The 14,151-nt window shown below is 50.8% G+C and overlaps 1 protein-coding gene across 1 annotated transcript in view; it reads right to left on the bottom strand.

The window, feature by feature from the left end:
* ANK1 (ankyrin 1) overlaps positions 1–14,151 on the bottom strand; it is a 194,496-nt gene that overhangs the window by 78,471 nt on the left and 101,874 nt on the right. Inside the window, exon 2 of the mRNA XM_012812235.1 lies at positions 10,162–10,263. Coding sequence (XP_012667689.1) covers positions 10,162–10,263 — 102 coding nt within the window. The remainder of the gene's footprint in view (positions 1–10,161; positions 10,264–14,151) is intronic.

Below are 14,151 nucleotides of genomic sequence, written 5' to 3'. Positions count from 1 at the left end.
GGAACAGCACAGTTGTATAAGTGCAGTAACAGTCATCGAGATTACAGGCAAGAAAGAAGAATTTTTTGTACCATTCTTGCAGCTTTTCTATACATTTGAAAGTGTTTCAATGGGAGTAAGGAGGGGTGGTGGTGAGAGCTGCAGAGACTACTAGGGAGGAAGGAGGAGGCTGTGGGGTAATTCTGGCCTCTGGTTACAGTGGTAGAGGACGAGGGGTACATCCAGGGACTCAGAGCCAAGGTGAAGATCTGACTACATCCACTGTCCTATTTCGATTTTCCTTTTTTTTAGACACAGGGTCTTGCTATGCTGCCTGGGCTGGAGTGCAGTGGCTATGCACATCATGGCACGCTGCAGCCTCAAACTCCTGGCCTCAAGTGATCCTCCTGCCTCAGCCTCCTGAGTAGCTGGGCATCTGTCCCATTTCTAAAGGGCCCATGTGGTGTGACCTTTACTAGAGTTCTGATATTATCCCAGGATGGAAACCCCAGAGTACCATTAAACCCTGCTAAGGAAATAGCTCTCAGCCCATGTGGAAGCCCATGGATGGGGGCTGCCTCTTCCACAGGGCGGGCATCTTGTTCTGGGGGCCGTGCCACCTGCAGCCTCTTTCTAACCCACATAGTCTGCGGCTCCCCAGAGACTGCTTAGTTGGAAAGGTGTGCTAAAAATATATGATCTTGGCATCTAATGAATCAGAAGCCAGACCGAGCTGAAGCAACCGCTATACTACCCTGGCAGAAAATCACAGCTTATCTCCTTTGCAAACCTGTCTCTTGTCTGGGGACAGGGAAGACAGAATGAGGGGAGAAACGGAGAGCAAAGCGCAGACTCAGAAAGCCGGGGCACAGATGGAAGGGCCCAGGCCGGCTCCGGGCACCATCCCTTCTTTGCTTTATTGCAGTCTAAATTTAGCTCACCCACACAGGTAGCTCTTAAGATTCACAGTTTACTAGATCCTCATGAGGAAGAGAAACACTTTCAGCCTTTTCATTATCTTAAAAGAAAAAAAAAGAACCCATAATTATCGCAGAGCCTTGCAAGGAAATGAATCAAGCCCAGATCATCTCCTTCCTACTCTGAACAAGACCTTGGCAGCCCCGCGCTCTGAGGGGCCGGTGCCAAAACAAGGAGTTGTTGGGCCCTCGGGACAAGCGGAGAAGAAGTGTGGCTCGAGGTAATGAGAGAACAGACTCTGAAATTAAGCTCAGCAGCTAAGAATATCTCCTATGGACTAGAAGCAGTGTCTACATCTGAGATCTTGGTATTCCTTTAAAAAGCTAAGACAAAGAGACCTACGGAAGAAGGCCGGGGTAGAGGGGGTTCCAGGAAAGAACCCTGGACCTCAAGGGTCCACCTCAGCCACCTCCCAGGCTCACTCTATGTATCTTCAAAATCCTAAGAATAAAACAAAGTCACAGCTCGAAAGAACCAGCTAAGAGATGTCTTCTGCATGTATGAAGAAAAAGTATGACCAGATTCACACCAAACTGTTCACAGTAATTTGGGGGTGTGGACTAGGGAGATATCTTAGCCTTTATATATTTCTGCACAGTTTGAATTTTTAAACAACCACTCTGTGTTAGTTTTGTTGTTAAATTTGACAAAACAAACCCGTTAAAATCAGAGACATCCCTGTCAAAAACATCCCCTCCCCACACACAAAAAAAATTTGCATCCACATATTCACAGCCACATGTAAACAACCATGGCCAGTTCACACGCACAGTCACGGGTCCGTCCCAGTTGCGAGGGGCTCTGCAAGCAGCATTTTCTGTAACAACCACACAGGCAAAGCTTCCTCAAGGCCCAGACCAAATGTTGTTTGTTCTGTTGGCCACACCACCCCCCTATTTCTAGGCCCCCCCAAAATGAACTGCTTTACTGATGTTCCCAGGCCCTTGGCAACTCTTTGGAGGCCCCAGAATTGCATTTATCTGCTTCTGTGTCTGTCTGTCCCAAAGGCCTGGGTGTTTCGAGGTCCTGTGTTGTCTTCACATTTGCAGTCAGGTCCTAGCTCGAAACTTGGTGAGTACAGCGCTTTCCAGAAGAGTTTTCAGAGAGAAGGCACATTCATGCAAACTGCCACACACACAGGCCTATCACTCCTTTGAGACTAACACATCTGGTCTCTGTCTTGCAAATCTACAGCAATCAAACCATGAAACAGAGCTTGGAGGGTACACTCTAGATCATTCCTGCAGTCACCTGTATCCTGGGCCCTAGCACTCCAGAGATGTCCCTGCTGTCACTACAAACAGACATCTTTATGTAACTGGACAATCAACTCTTCTTCTGCTGTGAAAGGAGGGAAGATGAAACCAGCCCAGGGATGGGTCACACACAGGAATACGGACACTGCTGCGGCTGTGTCTCAGGTCCAGCTCTGAGACTTGGGCTGAGTCGCAGCTCTGATCAGAGAAGACTCTTCACCTTCCTGCCTCTCCCACCTCCTCTGTCAGGCTCCTGCTCCCCACTCTCAGGGTGAGGTGAGCATTAAAGGTGGTCATGCCTGGGGACAGGCTCTGGACAGGGAGGTGCAGCAGAGCTGTGACCTGTGGTCTCCAGACACCCTGGCCATTCTGACTCCTGGGTATTCAACTTACTTTACAGCTGTCAGTTGGCCATCACCCTCATGCCAACATCAAGCAGCTTCTTTCTGGTTGTGATGCAAAAGAAATTTACCCATTTAACATAATTCAAGGGATGGAGGGCTTCAAACCCTGTCTTTTTCACTAATACTTTTCCTCCTGGGGACCAGAACTCCAGAAAAAGGCCCTGGTAGCAGGGATGGGGGCATCGCCACGTGTCTGGTTCACTACAGACCCTAGAACACGGTTTTCCTGGGTGGGGCACTGAGGACACCTCCTTCTTCCTTCTTCATCTCTTTTCCGGGGCTGCAGCACAGCAGTCTACAGAAAGCTTTGTCCTGCCACACGTTCGCCTCTGGAAGGCTTTCCTGTGAGTGCCAGTACGGGGGCCAGGGGCCTGCCTGCCGCACATCCCAGGCTCCTGCCTCTAATCCAGCAGTGGAGGATGTTGAGGAGGGAGGATTGCTTGTGACCAGGAGTTCGAGACCAGCCTGGGCAACATAGCAAGACCCCCTGTCTCCAAAAAATACAAAACATCATATCAGCTGCGGTGTCGTGACACACACCTGCAGTCCCTGCTATGGGGAGGCTGAGGTAGGAGGATCACCTGAGCTCAGGCGTTTGAGGTTGCTGGGAGCTACGACTGTGCCTCTAGCCGGGGTAATAAAGTGATATCCTGTCTCAAAAAAACCCAAAACCAACCAAACAAAAAAGAATGCAATTTTGAAACTGGACTTCTTTACCTGTTTCTGGGTCCTTTGAAAGCAGGGTGTGAATTTATTCCTCTTGGTTAGCCCTAGTCTCTAGCACGGCCCACGGGACATTGTAAGTAGTCAGTGTATGTTTGTGGCATAAACAATGAGCAGAGAAACGTCACGTGGAAGCCTGTCTCACTAAGTCAAAAGCCACCAAGCACATGGTATTCAGGAGCAACTTCTAGACCAATGGTTCTCAACCTTCCTAATGCCACGACCCTTTAATACAGTTCCTCATGTTGTAGTGACCCCCAACCATAAAATTATTTTTATTGCTACTTCATAACTGTAATTTTTCTACTGCTATGAATCATAATGTAAATATCCGATATGCAGGATGTAGTTTCATTGTTACAAAGGGGTTGCGACCCACAGGTTAAGAACCGCTGCTTCTAGACGGTTTCCTAAGCTGCAACATGAGCGTTCAATGCTGTGAGAGCCTCCTCTAAGCGCTAAGATTTTTATAGCTTGGAAAGGTCATAATTACCACAGTCACCAGAGCCCAACAAATCTAGATCAAAAGACTTGGCATTTGGCCACTGTGGAAAAGATTATTCTGTAGCAGAAATCACCACGATAGGTGCTCCATTTATCACAAATGCCTAACACCCTACCAAGAGCCTCGTAGGGAACACAGGACACGTCACGGGAACTGGGGGCTCCGTGAGCTGTCAATGCTGTGTGTGGGTCTGTGGTCATTCTCGTGTCTGAGCATCTGGGCCATGGTTACCTCAGGACAGTCGTCATCCTAAGCGCCCACTTTTCCACAACGCCTACGGCGTGATGGTGCTTACTCCAGTCCCTTCATGGATTAAATAGAAAATATATACACTTTAACCATTCGTGGTTACAGCAGACTTGGCATTGCTGTGTTTCTTCACCTGGTCTGCAGGCTCGATTTCTGAGTAGTTGCTCCATGCCACACGGGACCCCCGTCTGGAGCACTGGATAGGACTAAGTCCTCGCCCGAAGTAGGCCACAGTTTAGTGGAGAAGATAAAAACAGGCATCCACACAAATGCACACGAAAGCAGGTAGCGGTAAGTACCACGGAGAAAAACCAGACAGGTGGAGGGGACCCAGGGTAACCGGGGTTCTCCGGAAGTCTCTGTTCTCACTCTGGACCTTCTGTCAGAGCTGCTGATGACAAGGCTTCTCTTTTTGGTGGGAAATTTTCCCCTGGGGTCTCACATTCTTTCTTTCCTATCAGCAAGGCCAAGTAAGCCAGCATTTGCCAGCATGATAAGAACAGAACAGAAGTCAGTGAGGCCGTTTGCCCCTGGAAGGACACTCGTGGGCTGCGGTGGAAAGTCCACACTGGCCTGGCAATTCCAAAAACGCCGTGGTACAGAGGCTCAGGCTGGTCTCTTCTCATTTTCTTTTAATTTTGCTAACTAGTAAGCGTGCAAAGTCAATTATCTCATCCCTGAAAGCATTTTGCTTTATTCCTTTAGTCTCCATAATGAAATATTTTGATTTGGGCCAGGTGCAGTGGCTCATGCCTATAATCCCAGCACTCTGGGAGGCCAAGGTGGGTGGATTGCTTAAGCTCAGGAGTTTGAGACCAGCCTGAGCAAGACTGAGACCCCCATCTCTACTAAAAATAGAAAAACTAGCTGGGTATGGTGGTGGGCGCCTATCGTCTCAGTGACTTGGGAAGCTGAGCCCAAGAGTTTGAGGTTTCTATGAGCTATGACAACACCCCCAGCACTCTACCCAGAGCAACAGAGTGAGACTCTTCTCAAAAAACAAAATTGTTTTTTGATTTGATATAAATAGTCCAGCAGTAATTCTGGAATCGAACATACGAAGCTACTACTGGTAGGTGCACAATCACATGCCATTTACTCAAACCAGTATCAGAGCATCTACGACCTGCCCACCCCAGGGCAGGTGCTGCAGAGAAACGGAGCTGGGGGTAGCAGGGGCAGATGATGCACTGGGCGCTATAGGCCACACTGCAGGCCCCGACTGAGCTGTGAGAGCTGCTGATACACTGGAAAGGCAGAGACTGAGTCAAGTTAAAGGGTCGTGGTGTCTCCACGGTGGCTTCTGAGCTGAGACTTGAACCAGCTGGCCCCTAGATATGTGGCTATCACAGTGGCAAGAATGACCAGGTCCCAGGCTGCATGAGGGCCCCTCCATGGTGCACGCTGGGACCACCACACTAGGGTGACAACACTCCAAGCCTAGGGATGTGAGTCCAGTGACTTCCCCTCTTCCTCTGTCACCCCCTCACCCAAGGCCATCATGGAATGGGCGCCTTGCTGCTTCTGTCCCTGTGCCCAATGGTTATTCTCCACACAGCAGCCAGGGTGAGTGCTCAGAGACTTAAGTCTAAGGGAGCACCCCTGTGTAACCCCTCCCCACGGCCCCCATCATCACCCTGGAGGGAACGCTCAGCCCCTGTGACAGCAGCTTGGCCTTGGCGTCTCCCCCACCTCTTCCTACCACTTTCCCTCCCATCCCTCCACCCCAGCCATGCTGCTTTTGCTATTCCCAAACAAAACAAGCCTGTTCCTGCCCCAGGGCCTTTGCACATGTCTCCCCCTTCCAGGAATGCCATTTCCCAGAAACTACATACTCCTGTTAGGACTCTCAAAAGCCAGCTCCTTAGAGAGGTCTTCCACAAGGACCTCACCTCACTGGGCTCCTTCATCCTTCTCCCCATCTCCCCATGGTGTTTCTCACCAGCTCACTTGATGTATTTGGTCACCGTTGTGGTTATGGCCTGTCTCCTCCACCAGCATATAAATGCCATGGGTGTAGGAGATAATCATCCCTTGCTCAGACATGGCAGTTCGCTTCAATGTGCTCCCCCAGGAGATTGATTCTGGGGCACAGACTATGTCTATCCTGCTCAGCACCTGGCACAAGGGTGGAGTTTGGTGAACGTATGCAGAATGACCCCCACACAGACTTGGGGGGTCACAGTCAACATGCCTCCCCTCCCTGTTTTCAGCAGCCAACACCAGTATTCACCTTCCTCAAATGCTGAATGGCTTCCAAATATCTAACCTTGGGCCCAACCTTCTTATCCGAGTTCCTGGCTGGAAGAGCCAATGGCTCGCTCTACATCTGCACTTCCTCACCAGGGCTCCACACTTCCTCCCCCCCGAGCATCTCCACACACCGAGGACCCTTCCAGTATCCCGCATCCTGCTAGACAGCTACCCACCCACTGGGTGAGCCAGAGCCCCAGGGTCATTCTTGAGGTCTCCTTCCCCACCCTCTCTAGCCTCCCCAGCCCAGGCCTGTTGGCTTTGCTCCATCTCCATGGCCATGGCCCTTATCCCAGTCATGGACACTTCCCTCCCGGACTAATGTGACACAGTGCCATAACTGGCTCCCCTCGAGCCACCTCTGGGCCCCTCATCTGCTCTCCACACAATAACCAGCATGACCCTTTGAAGAAGCCTCTGATCAGGCCACGCCTGCACCTGGGTCAGTGGTTCCTGGCCTCTGCTCTCAGGATAAACTTCAGAGTCCTTCATGTGGCTTCTATAAGTGTGTAGGACAGTCAACCAGAACACAGAAAGACAGTTGAATAAGCTGACAGGTGGTTAAATGCTGAAACGCCCCTATTTCTCTGGGTCAGTAGCCATTGCCAGCTGGGTGTGGTGACTCACACCTGTAATCTTACAACTCTGGAGAGGCTGAGGCAGGAATATTGCTTGAGGCTTGGAGTTCAAGACTAGCCTGAGCAAAAGCAAGAGCCCACCTCTACAAAAAAAATTAAAAATTAGCCAGGCATGGTGGCAGGTGCCTGTAGTCTCAGCTACTCGGGAGGCTGAAGCAGGAGTATTATTACTTGAGGGGTTTGAGGTTGCAGTGAGCTGTAATTGTGCCACTGCAGTCTAGTCTGGCCAACAGAGTGAGACTCCATCTCTAAACAAAAATAATAAATTAAGGCATTCCTGTAAAGATACTGGTGTGTGTGTGTGTGTAAGTGTTCTTTGGTATGAATTTCTATAGATATAATAATCATGGTGATGATAAAAGTTAGTAGGCCCAAACTACGCAGTTAGAAAACTGCCCTGAATATTCCAATGTCTCTTATATAAACCAAGAGTTCTTATCTTCATGCTTAAGTAATTACCTCCCATTATACAGCACAGATCCTTTCCAAAAAAAACATACTATCTGAAAGTGTGTTACTTATGTAAGGACGAGAGTTTGCTCTATCGCCACGGTCACCACCCATCAGCTCAGAAGACTCAAGCCAAAAGCCAATTCTCAAGCCAAGGCCTGGGGCAAGAGCCTGCTGTTATCATCTCAGAGCAATGGAGGCGTGTTCTAAAGAGAAGTTCCAGGACCATTAAGACACGAGTCCTGTGCCCATTAGGAAGAAGGAGGATTGTGCCGGCGGGTGCACTAATGTGTGCATTGCAGGGGATGTTCAGCCAGTAGAGTTCAGTCTCCACCACCAATACTCTCCCCTCTCATGCAAAAGCCAACACCCCCTCCCCCCCATTACAACCAGAGTGAGGCTTTGGCCTGACAGTTCCTTCCCAAGTGCGGCCACCTGTCACTGCTCAGCCACAGGCCACTAGACATAGATCAGCAGGGCCCATATCCGGGTGCCAGGAGAGACAGATAGGAGGAGATGGCAGCAGCAGAGCCCTGCACTTGTCAAGTCCTCCCTCCGACACTCATGTCTGCACGCACCGCACCATCCTCTTTGAGAGCAGCTGGGCTCAGCTAGGACTGCAGACTCCAGCCCGAGGCAGGAGCCTCCTCTCAGCCTCTAGCAGGGCTAACAGCCACTGGTGACTGGCACTGAGCAGACCGGAAATGGGGCTGGAGCCTGGTGCTTGCCGCGCCCTGAGCCGAGGGGGTGCCCTGAGAGAGAAGGCAGAGGGGACAGGCTGTTACACCCAAGGCCGCGCCAGCAGGAAACCAATCAGGGCAAAGCCATTCCCCCCAGTGTCATCAAAATCTTCCAATTTCACACAGAAAATAAGTGCTGGCTCGAGTCTCCTGCACGATCGGCGTCCCCATTTCAGCTGAATGGACTCCTCTGAGAGCTGGAGTCTTAACCCTTGGAAGGTCTGAGTCCCCAGCGCCGGAACTGCACTGCGGAGGAGCATTTGTCTGTATTTCTCCAGCCACGGCCTAAACACAGAAAGCCTCAGAGCATGGATGTGCCTCTCCACCTCCTGGGGGACAGAGGGAGCCCTCACCATTCACAGGGTCTGTGACAGGGAAGTTGCAGCCAGTGCCGCTGTTTCTGTGATGCGGTGCTAAGACGTCTCACCCTGCCCCCGCTCTACACTGTACCAGGTCAGGGTTCCAACCTGCTATCCCAAGGCCAACCTGCAGCTCTGGATATCTGGTTGGAGGCACCGTGGTGTCTGTCCTCCAGGCTGGGGCTGTGTGAGACTGGTGTCCTCAGGGGAGGGCCTGTTCCTCCTGGCCCCGTGTCACATTCACATCCAGGCTGCCTGTATCATTTTCCCTGCAGTTTGCTGCTGGGGCCTCTGCCTGCTGTTCCACACCTGCCCCTGCCCCCTATCCCATGCTCCACCTGCTCCATCCTTTCTGATCTCAGAGCTCTGAATTTATGCCACCTCAAGACCAGCTGAATCCAAATGGGGTCTTTGCCCCTGGAGAGAGAGCAAGGAGCATCTTGCGTTTTCAGAAGAGTCAGGAGAGGAGGGAAGACAGAGCAGAGGGACAGGGTCTGGGCGCAGAGGCACGCCACCCACGGAAAACACCCTGGTTTTAGGAACCTGCCCCCTACTGCTCGTAAAAGCCACTCAATCCACTGCCGCGTCACAGACCATGAAGACACCATGCTAAGGGAAAGATGCTGGTCACAGAAGGACAAAGACCACAGGATTCCAACATCACAAGGTGGCTGCAGAGAGCGATCAGATTCCTGGGGTCTGAGAGAAGGGTGGGTGCCAGGGGTTGGGGAGTGGGGAGAGGTTTAATGGGAGCAGTTTCCGTTTTGCAAGGAGAAAAGGGGCCTGAACATGGTTGCACATGGTAAATGCCTATGTTCCACTGTTCAAAATGATTAAAAACAAAATTTAGAATGGTTAAGATAGTAAAAAAAAAATAAGGTCACAATTGGTGAATTTATTGTAAATTAGAAACCATATTAGCATGTGAACCTAAATATTTATACTGGCCGGAGACACCAACACACCAAAACACCACCAGTTATCAATGCTCAGGCCCAAGCTGCGCGCACCTGCTCTCTTTCTGGGGGCTATTTCCTCCTTATTCAGTTAGTTCCTAGATATTTGGCCCCAAACCTGACTCTCTGCCATCCAATCCATCCTGGACACGTCATGTGTCTTTACTGGTCCCCTCAGGAGTCCCCAAAGCCATCCTGGAGCATCCTCGGCCCCCGTCAGACCCGCCCTCACCCAGAGCTGACCCTGGGGAGCCCTCATTCTCCTATTCTCCTCTCAGCTCAGCAGAGAGCCCAGAAAGGCTGCTGGTGGAGAAAGGAAGTGTAATGTCCCCACTCACACAACACCCTTCAAAGGCCCTTCCTCCTGCCACATTCAAAAGCCACATATTCTAAGATAATAGCAGAGACCAACCACGACTTCTAAAAGAAGAGACCGCAGGGGATCGGAGCGCGGGCCTCGCCCACGCTGCTCAGGCATCAGCCTTCTCTGCGGGGCCCTGCCTGGCAGCAGCAGTGCAAACACCAAGGTTAGGGCCTGCAGTGGCCGAAGCCTGTGGGGACTTTTGAGGCCACTGGGAAAAGGTTAATAGAGGCAGTTTCAAAGCTCTCAGGAAATGGCACCGGCAAGAGCTATTCTGTGAAGACAAGGGGCCTGCCGCCACCGCACTTACCTGGTTACAGGTGTTAACGTCTACCCCATTCCGCAGGTGATCCAAAGCTTTGTCCAAGTTACCTGATCTTGCTGCCCTCAGAAAGCTGGTAGCAGCATCAGCCTGTGAGGAAAGACAACAGCTGTGAGTGTCCTCTGTGTGTGAACGGCCTTCCTGTCCTGCCCAGGCCCCTGTGCCAGTGCCCTTGCTGGCCTGCTCTGGAGCCCAGAAGATGAGCCTGCCTTACTGCCCAGCCCTCATTCCTTTTGGGATTTTTATAAGCAAACATTTTTGGCTAGGAACCGGGAGGGCCCATCATAATAGAGGGATCCCGTTTGAGGGGCCGGTGCTCAGCACAGCCTGGGGCTCCTCTGCTTTGATGTTTCCAGACCTTGGTGAATGTTTCCAGACCTTGGTGAGTGGTGAACACAGCCACCCAAGGAGGCGATCGAGGAGGCAAGAGTGTGTTCTTTGGTGCTGGCTTTTTGTTTTTTGTTTTTTTCAGTAAATAGCACATAGCACTTACTAAGTGCTAAGAACCATTATCAGCCCTTTACATAAAGTCAAACAGGTACAACCAACTGCAACTCAAAAATATTCAGAAAAAAAGTTAAAAAATAACAACACAATAGTTTAAAAAATACAAATAAAAAAGGAATACAGTACGATGACTATTTACATAGCATTTGCATTGTCTTATGTATTCTAAGGAAGCCAGAGATTATTTAAGTGTACGGGAGGTGACGCTCACGGATGTCAGAGGCCATAGGGGACTTGAGCACCCATGAGTCTTGGTATCCATGGGGGGTCATTCCCCTACCAAGGGATGTAACACATATTTACATGCACACACACATATGCATTTAATCCTCATGTTAAAAGCCTAAGAGGTAAGTATGGCTGTGATCTCACTCTATAGAGGAAGGAACCAAGGTACAGAGAGCTGAAGTGACTGGGGCCGCGTCACACAGCAGGTGGGAAGCTCTGACACCCAGGAGCTTCCCCTTCCAGCTCTGCAGCCAGGTCCCTCCAGGCTCTGACAGTAGGTGTCCTGTGAGATTTCCCAAGGGACAATAAAGCAATGTGGTCCCTTCACTGCTCCGCCACCTACCCCATGAGTATGGAGACCCAGGAACATTTGTTTGCATTAAAGATGAAAGACAGCCAGAGAGCGTGAGAGCCGGGGTACTAAAGTCAAGTCTACTGATGCAGGCAGAGGAGTGGCAACCCAGGCTCAGAGGAGCCCACTGGGTCTAGCCAAGGGCCCTGGTCACGGGGACTGAGCCACACTGGCTCCTACTTCCTCATCTGCAGGCTGGGAGGGTACAGCCATTCTCACAACCTCATTGTGATATTAAAAGAAAATAGGAATGATATCAAGTGTGAGTAGAGTGCTTGCCACATAGTACACACAAGGCTGTATGTATAGTAAGAGTGGCCACGTGTGGAAGTGACTTGTGGGAAGCCACATGTGGAAGCCACGTGTGGAGGCCGCATGTGGAAAGTGTGTGATGTCATGCCTCCAAAAGTGTGGCCCCAACCCCCTGGGCCACAGACCAGCAAGAGCCTGTTAGGAGCCAAGCCACACAACAGGAAGTGAGCGGCAGACTAGTGAGCAGAGTGTCACTGTGCAGGTATTACAGCCACTCCTCGTCACTCCCATTATCACCAGAGCTCCGCCTCCTGTCACTTCAGTGTAGGAGCACGAACTATGCGTGTGAGGGGTCTAGGTTGCTGCTCCTTTTGAGAATCTAATGCTCCACTCCCCATCCTGGTCTATAGAAAAGTTGTCTATAGAAAAGAGCCTGTGGCTCAAGTGGCTAAGGCGCCAGCCACGTACACGGAAGGTGGCGGGTTCGAATCCCCAGCCCGGGCCTGCCAAACAACAATGACGGCTGCAACCAAAAAATAGCCGGGTGTTGTGGCGGGCGCCTGTAGTCCCAGCTACTTGGGAGGCGGAGGCAGGAGACTCGCTTGAGCCCAGGAGTTGGAGATTGCTGTGAGCGTGATGCCATGGCACTCTACCCAGGGGGACAGCTTGAGGCTCCGTCTCTCAAAAAAAAAAAAAAAAAAAAAAGTTGCCCTCCATGAAACCATCCCTTGTGTCCAAAAGGTTGGGGACCACTGGTCCAGAAGACCCATGCATGGCAGTCTCCTCTCCAGCTGGGGCACTGTGTCTCTTTCCTCTACGTGCCCTCCTCAGAAAACGCATTAGATGGGACTGAATGGGGCCCCCGAGAGAAATGTTTTGTGAATGTGACCTTATTTGGGTAAAGGGTCTTGGCAGGCGTTATTAAGTTATGCCTCCCCACACCCTGAGTTCCTGCCGCTATCTCTGACACCAGGCCCTACATGCCCCCTGCATTACATGAGTTCAAGTCCAAGGCCCACAGCTGCCTGCCCAAGTAAGATGCACACCCTGGTCTCACTGCCCAGCCATTGCTGAGGGCCCCTTCTTCCCTCCTCCCATGCCTGGTGGTACTCCTATGCTCTGGCCACCACCTGGCCTGCCCTCTGGGCCCTCAAGCTCTCCCTCATTCTGGTTTGCAGACTCCAATTACTGTTTACAGGGTGCTGTCCTGTCCTCAGATCCTCAGTGTTTACTCTCTTTAAATCTAGGCAATATCGACCACGAGTTCTCTGGTTATTTACTTTATGCAAGTCTTGTCCTCCCAGCCAAATTGCTTGCCTCTTGGGGCAGGGACCAAGTCTTCTATCTCTTTTGAATCTTTCAAAGCATTAAGTGTCTGTTAGGCCCAGACTGCCCGTGACCCAAAGCACATGGCGTACGTGTCCTGGGCTCCCCAGCAAGGCTTCTGTGGTGGGGGGAGCACTGCAGAAAAGAGGACCAACCCATCAGTTCCCACCATGAGCTGGACTCCCAGAGAAAGCAGAGGAGTGACAGTTGGTCCCTCAGTAAACATCTGTTTAGGCTGCAGATTCAGAAAATCTGCCAGGAGTCTACTATTAGGAAAAACACCTTATTATTCCCCAAGAATGAGAGTGTTAAAGAAACATTTCTCCTACCAATTAACTACCTTTTGCAACATAATAATAGGATTCAGGAGGAAAACGAGGATGGCTGGATAAAATTAGACTCCATATCAACTAATGACAACATTTGACTGTTTTTAAAGCACTGAATCCAAGACACAAAGCAGAATATTTATGACAGACAGACAGCCACACACACAGAGGACAGAGGAGGCCAACCTAGACCAGACCAAGGAGGGCTAAACAGTTTCCATGATATAATAATACTGTTGCAATACCAGTCATTGGGCCCACCATGTTACTAACATTGTATCTTTTAGTTTTTATCGCAGCCTGAGAGGTGGGTATAATCATCATCTCTGTCTCAGAGGGGTAAAGCTCAGGTTTGGAGCGGCTCTGCAGAGATGGAGATGTGAAGCCTGCAACTTTCCCCAGGTGTCTTCGCAGCGGTTTCAAACCCAAAGGGATCCAGACAGCCCTGACACATCTGTGCCACTCAAACAGCTAATCCATGCCAGGGAAAAAGTCCTGGGTTCTGTCCCCCAGCACTCCGTCCCGGCTAAGCTAGGTCTCTAGAAAGGAGTCACCTAGATTCTGTCTTGAAGATGATGAAATTGAGGCCCGTGGAAGCGAAGTGACTGGCTAGGCCACCTGGACAGTTAGAAGTGAAGTTCAATTGCTAAGGCTTTTTCATTTCTCTTTTGGGTCTTCGGTAGGTATAAAGGTCAGAACATAAGCAGGATCCTCGGGGCAGCTTGGAGGTGAACTGCAGATATCCATGCCTCTCCCACTGGCCACCATACGTCACTCACCGTGTTTACTGAGATCCTGTTTCAAGCCCAGTTCAAAGGGATCATCATGCAGGCACACATCCGTGGTCCATTCCACGGCGAAGTCCTGAGAGCCTCCCAGGGGCCAGGTAATATTTAAGGTACAGAGGAGATAGTCTTCGCTGGACACCCCTGCAGCCTATGATCCTCCCTGGGACACTTTTGCAGCCTGTGGTCCTCCCTGGGA

Source organism: Otolemur garnettii, unplaced genomic scaffold (genome assembly GCF_000181295.1).
Source record: "Otolemur garnettii isolate 467f Iridium unplaced genomic scaffold, OtoGar3 scaffold00197, whole genome shotgun sequence".
NCBI lineage: Eukaryota > Metazoa > Chordata > Mammalia > Primates > Galagidae > Otolemur > Otolemur garnettii.
This window is presented reverse-complemented; position numbering and strand designations above follow the sequence as displayed.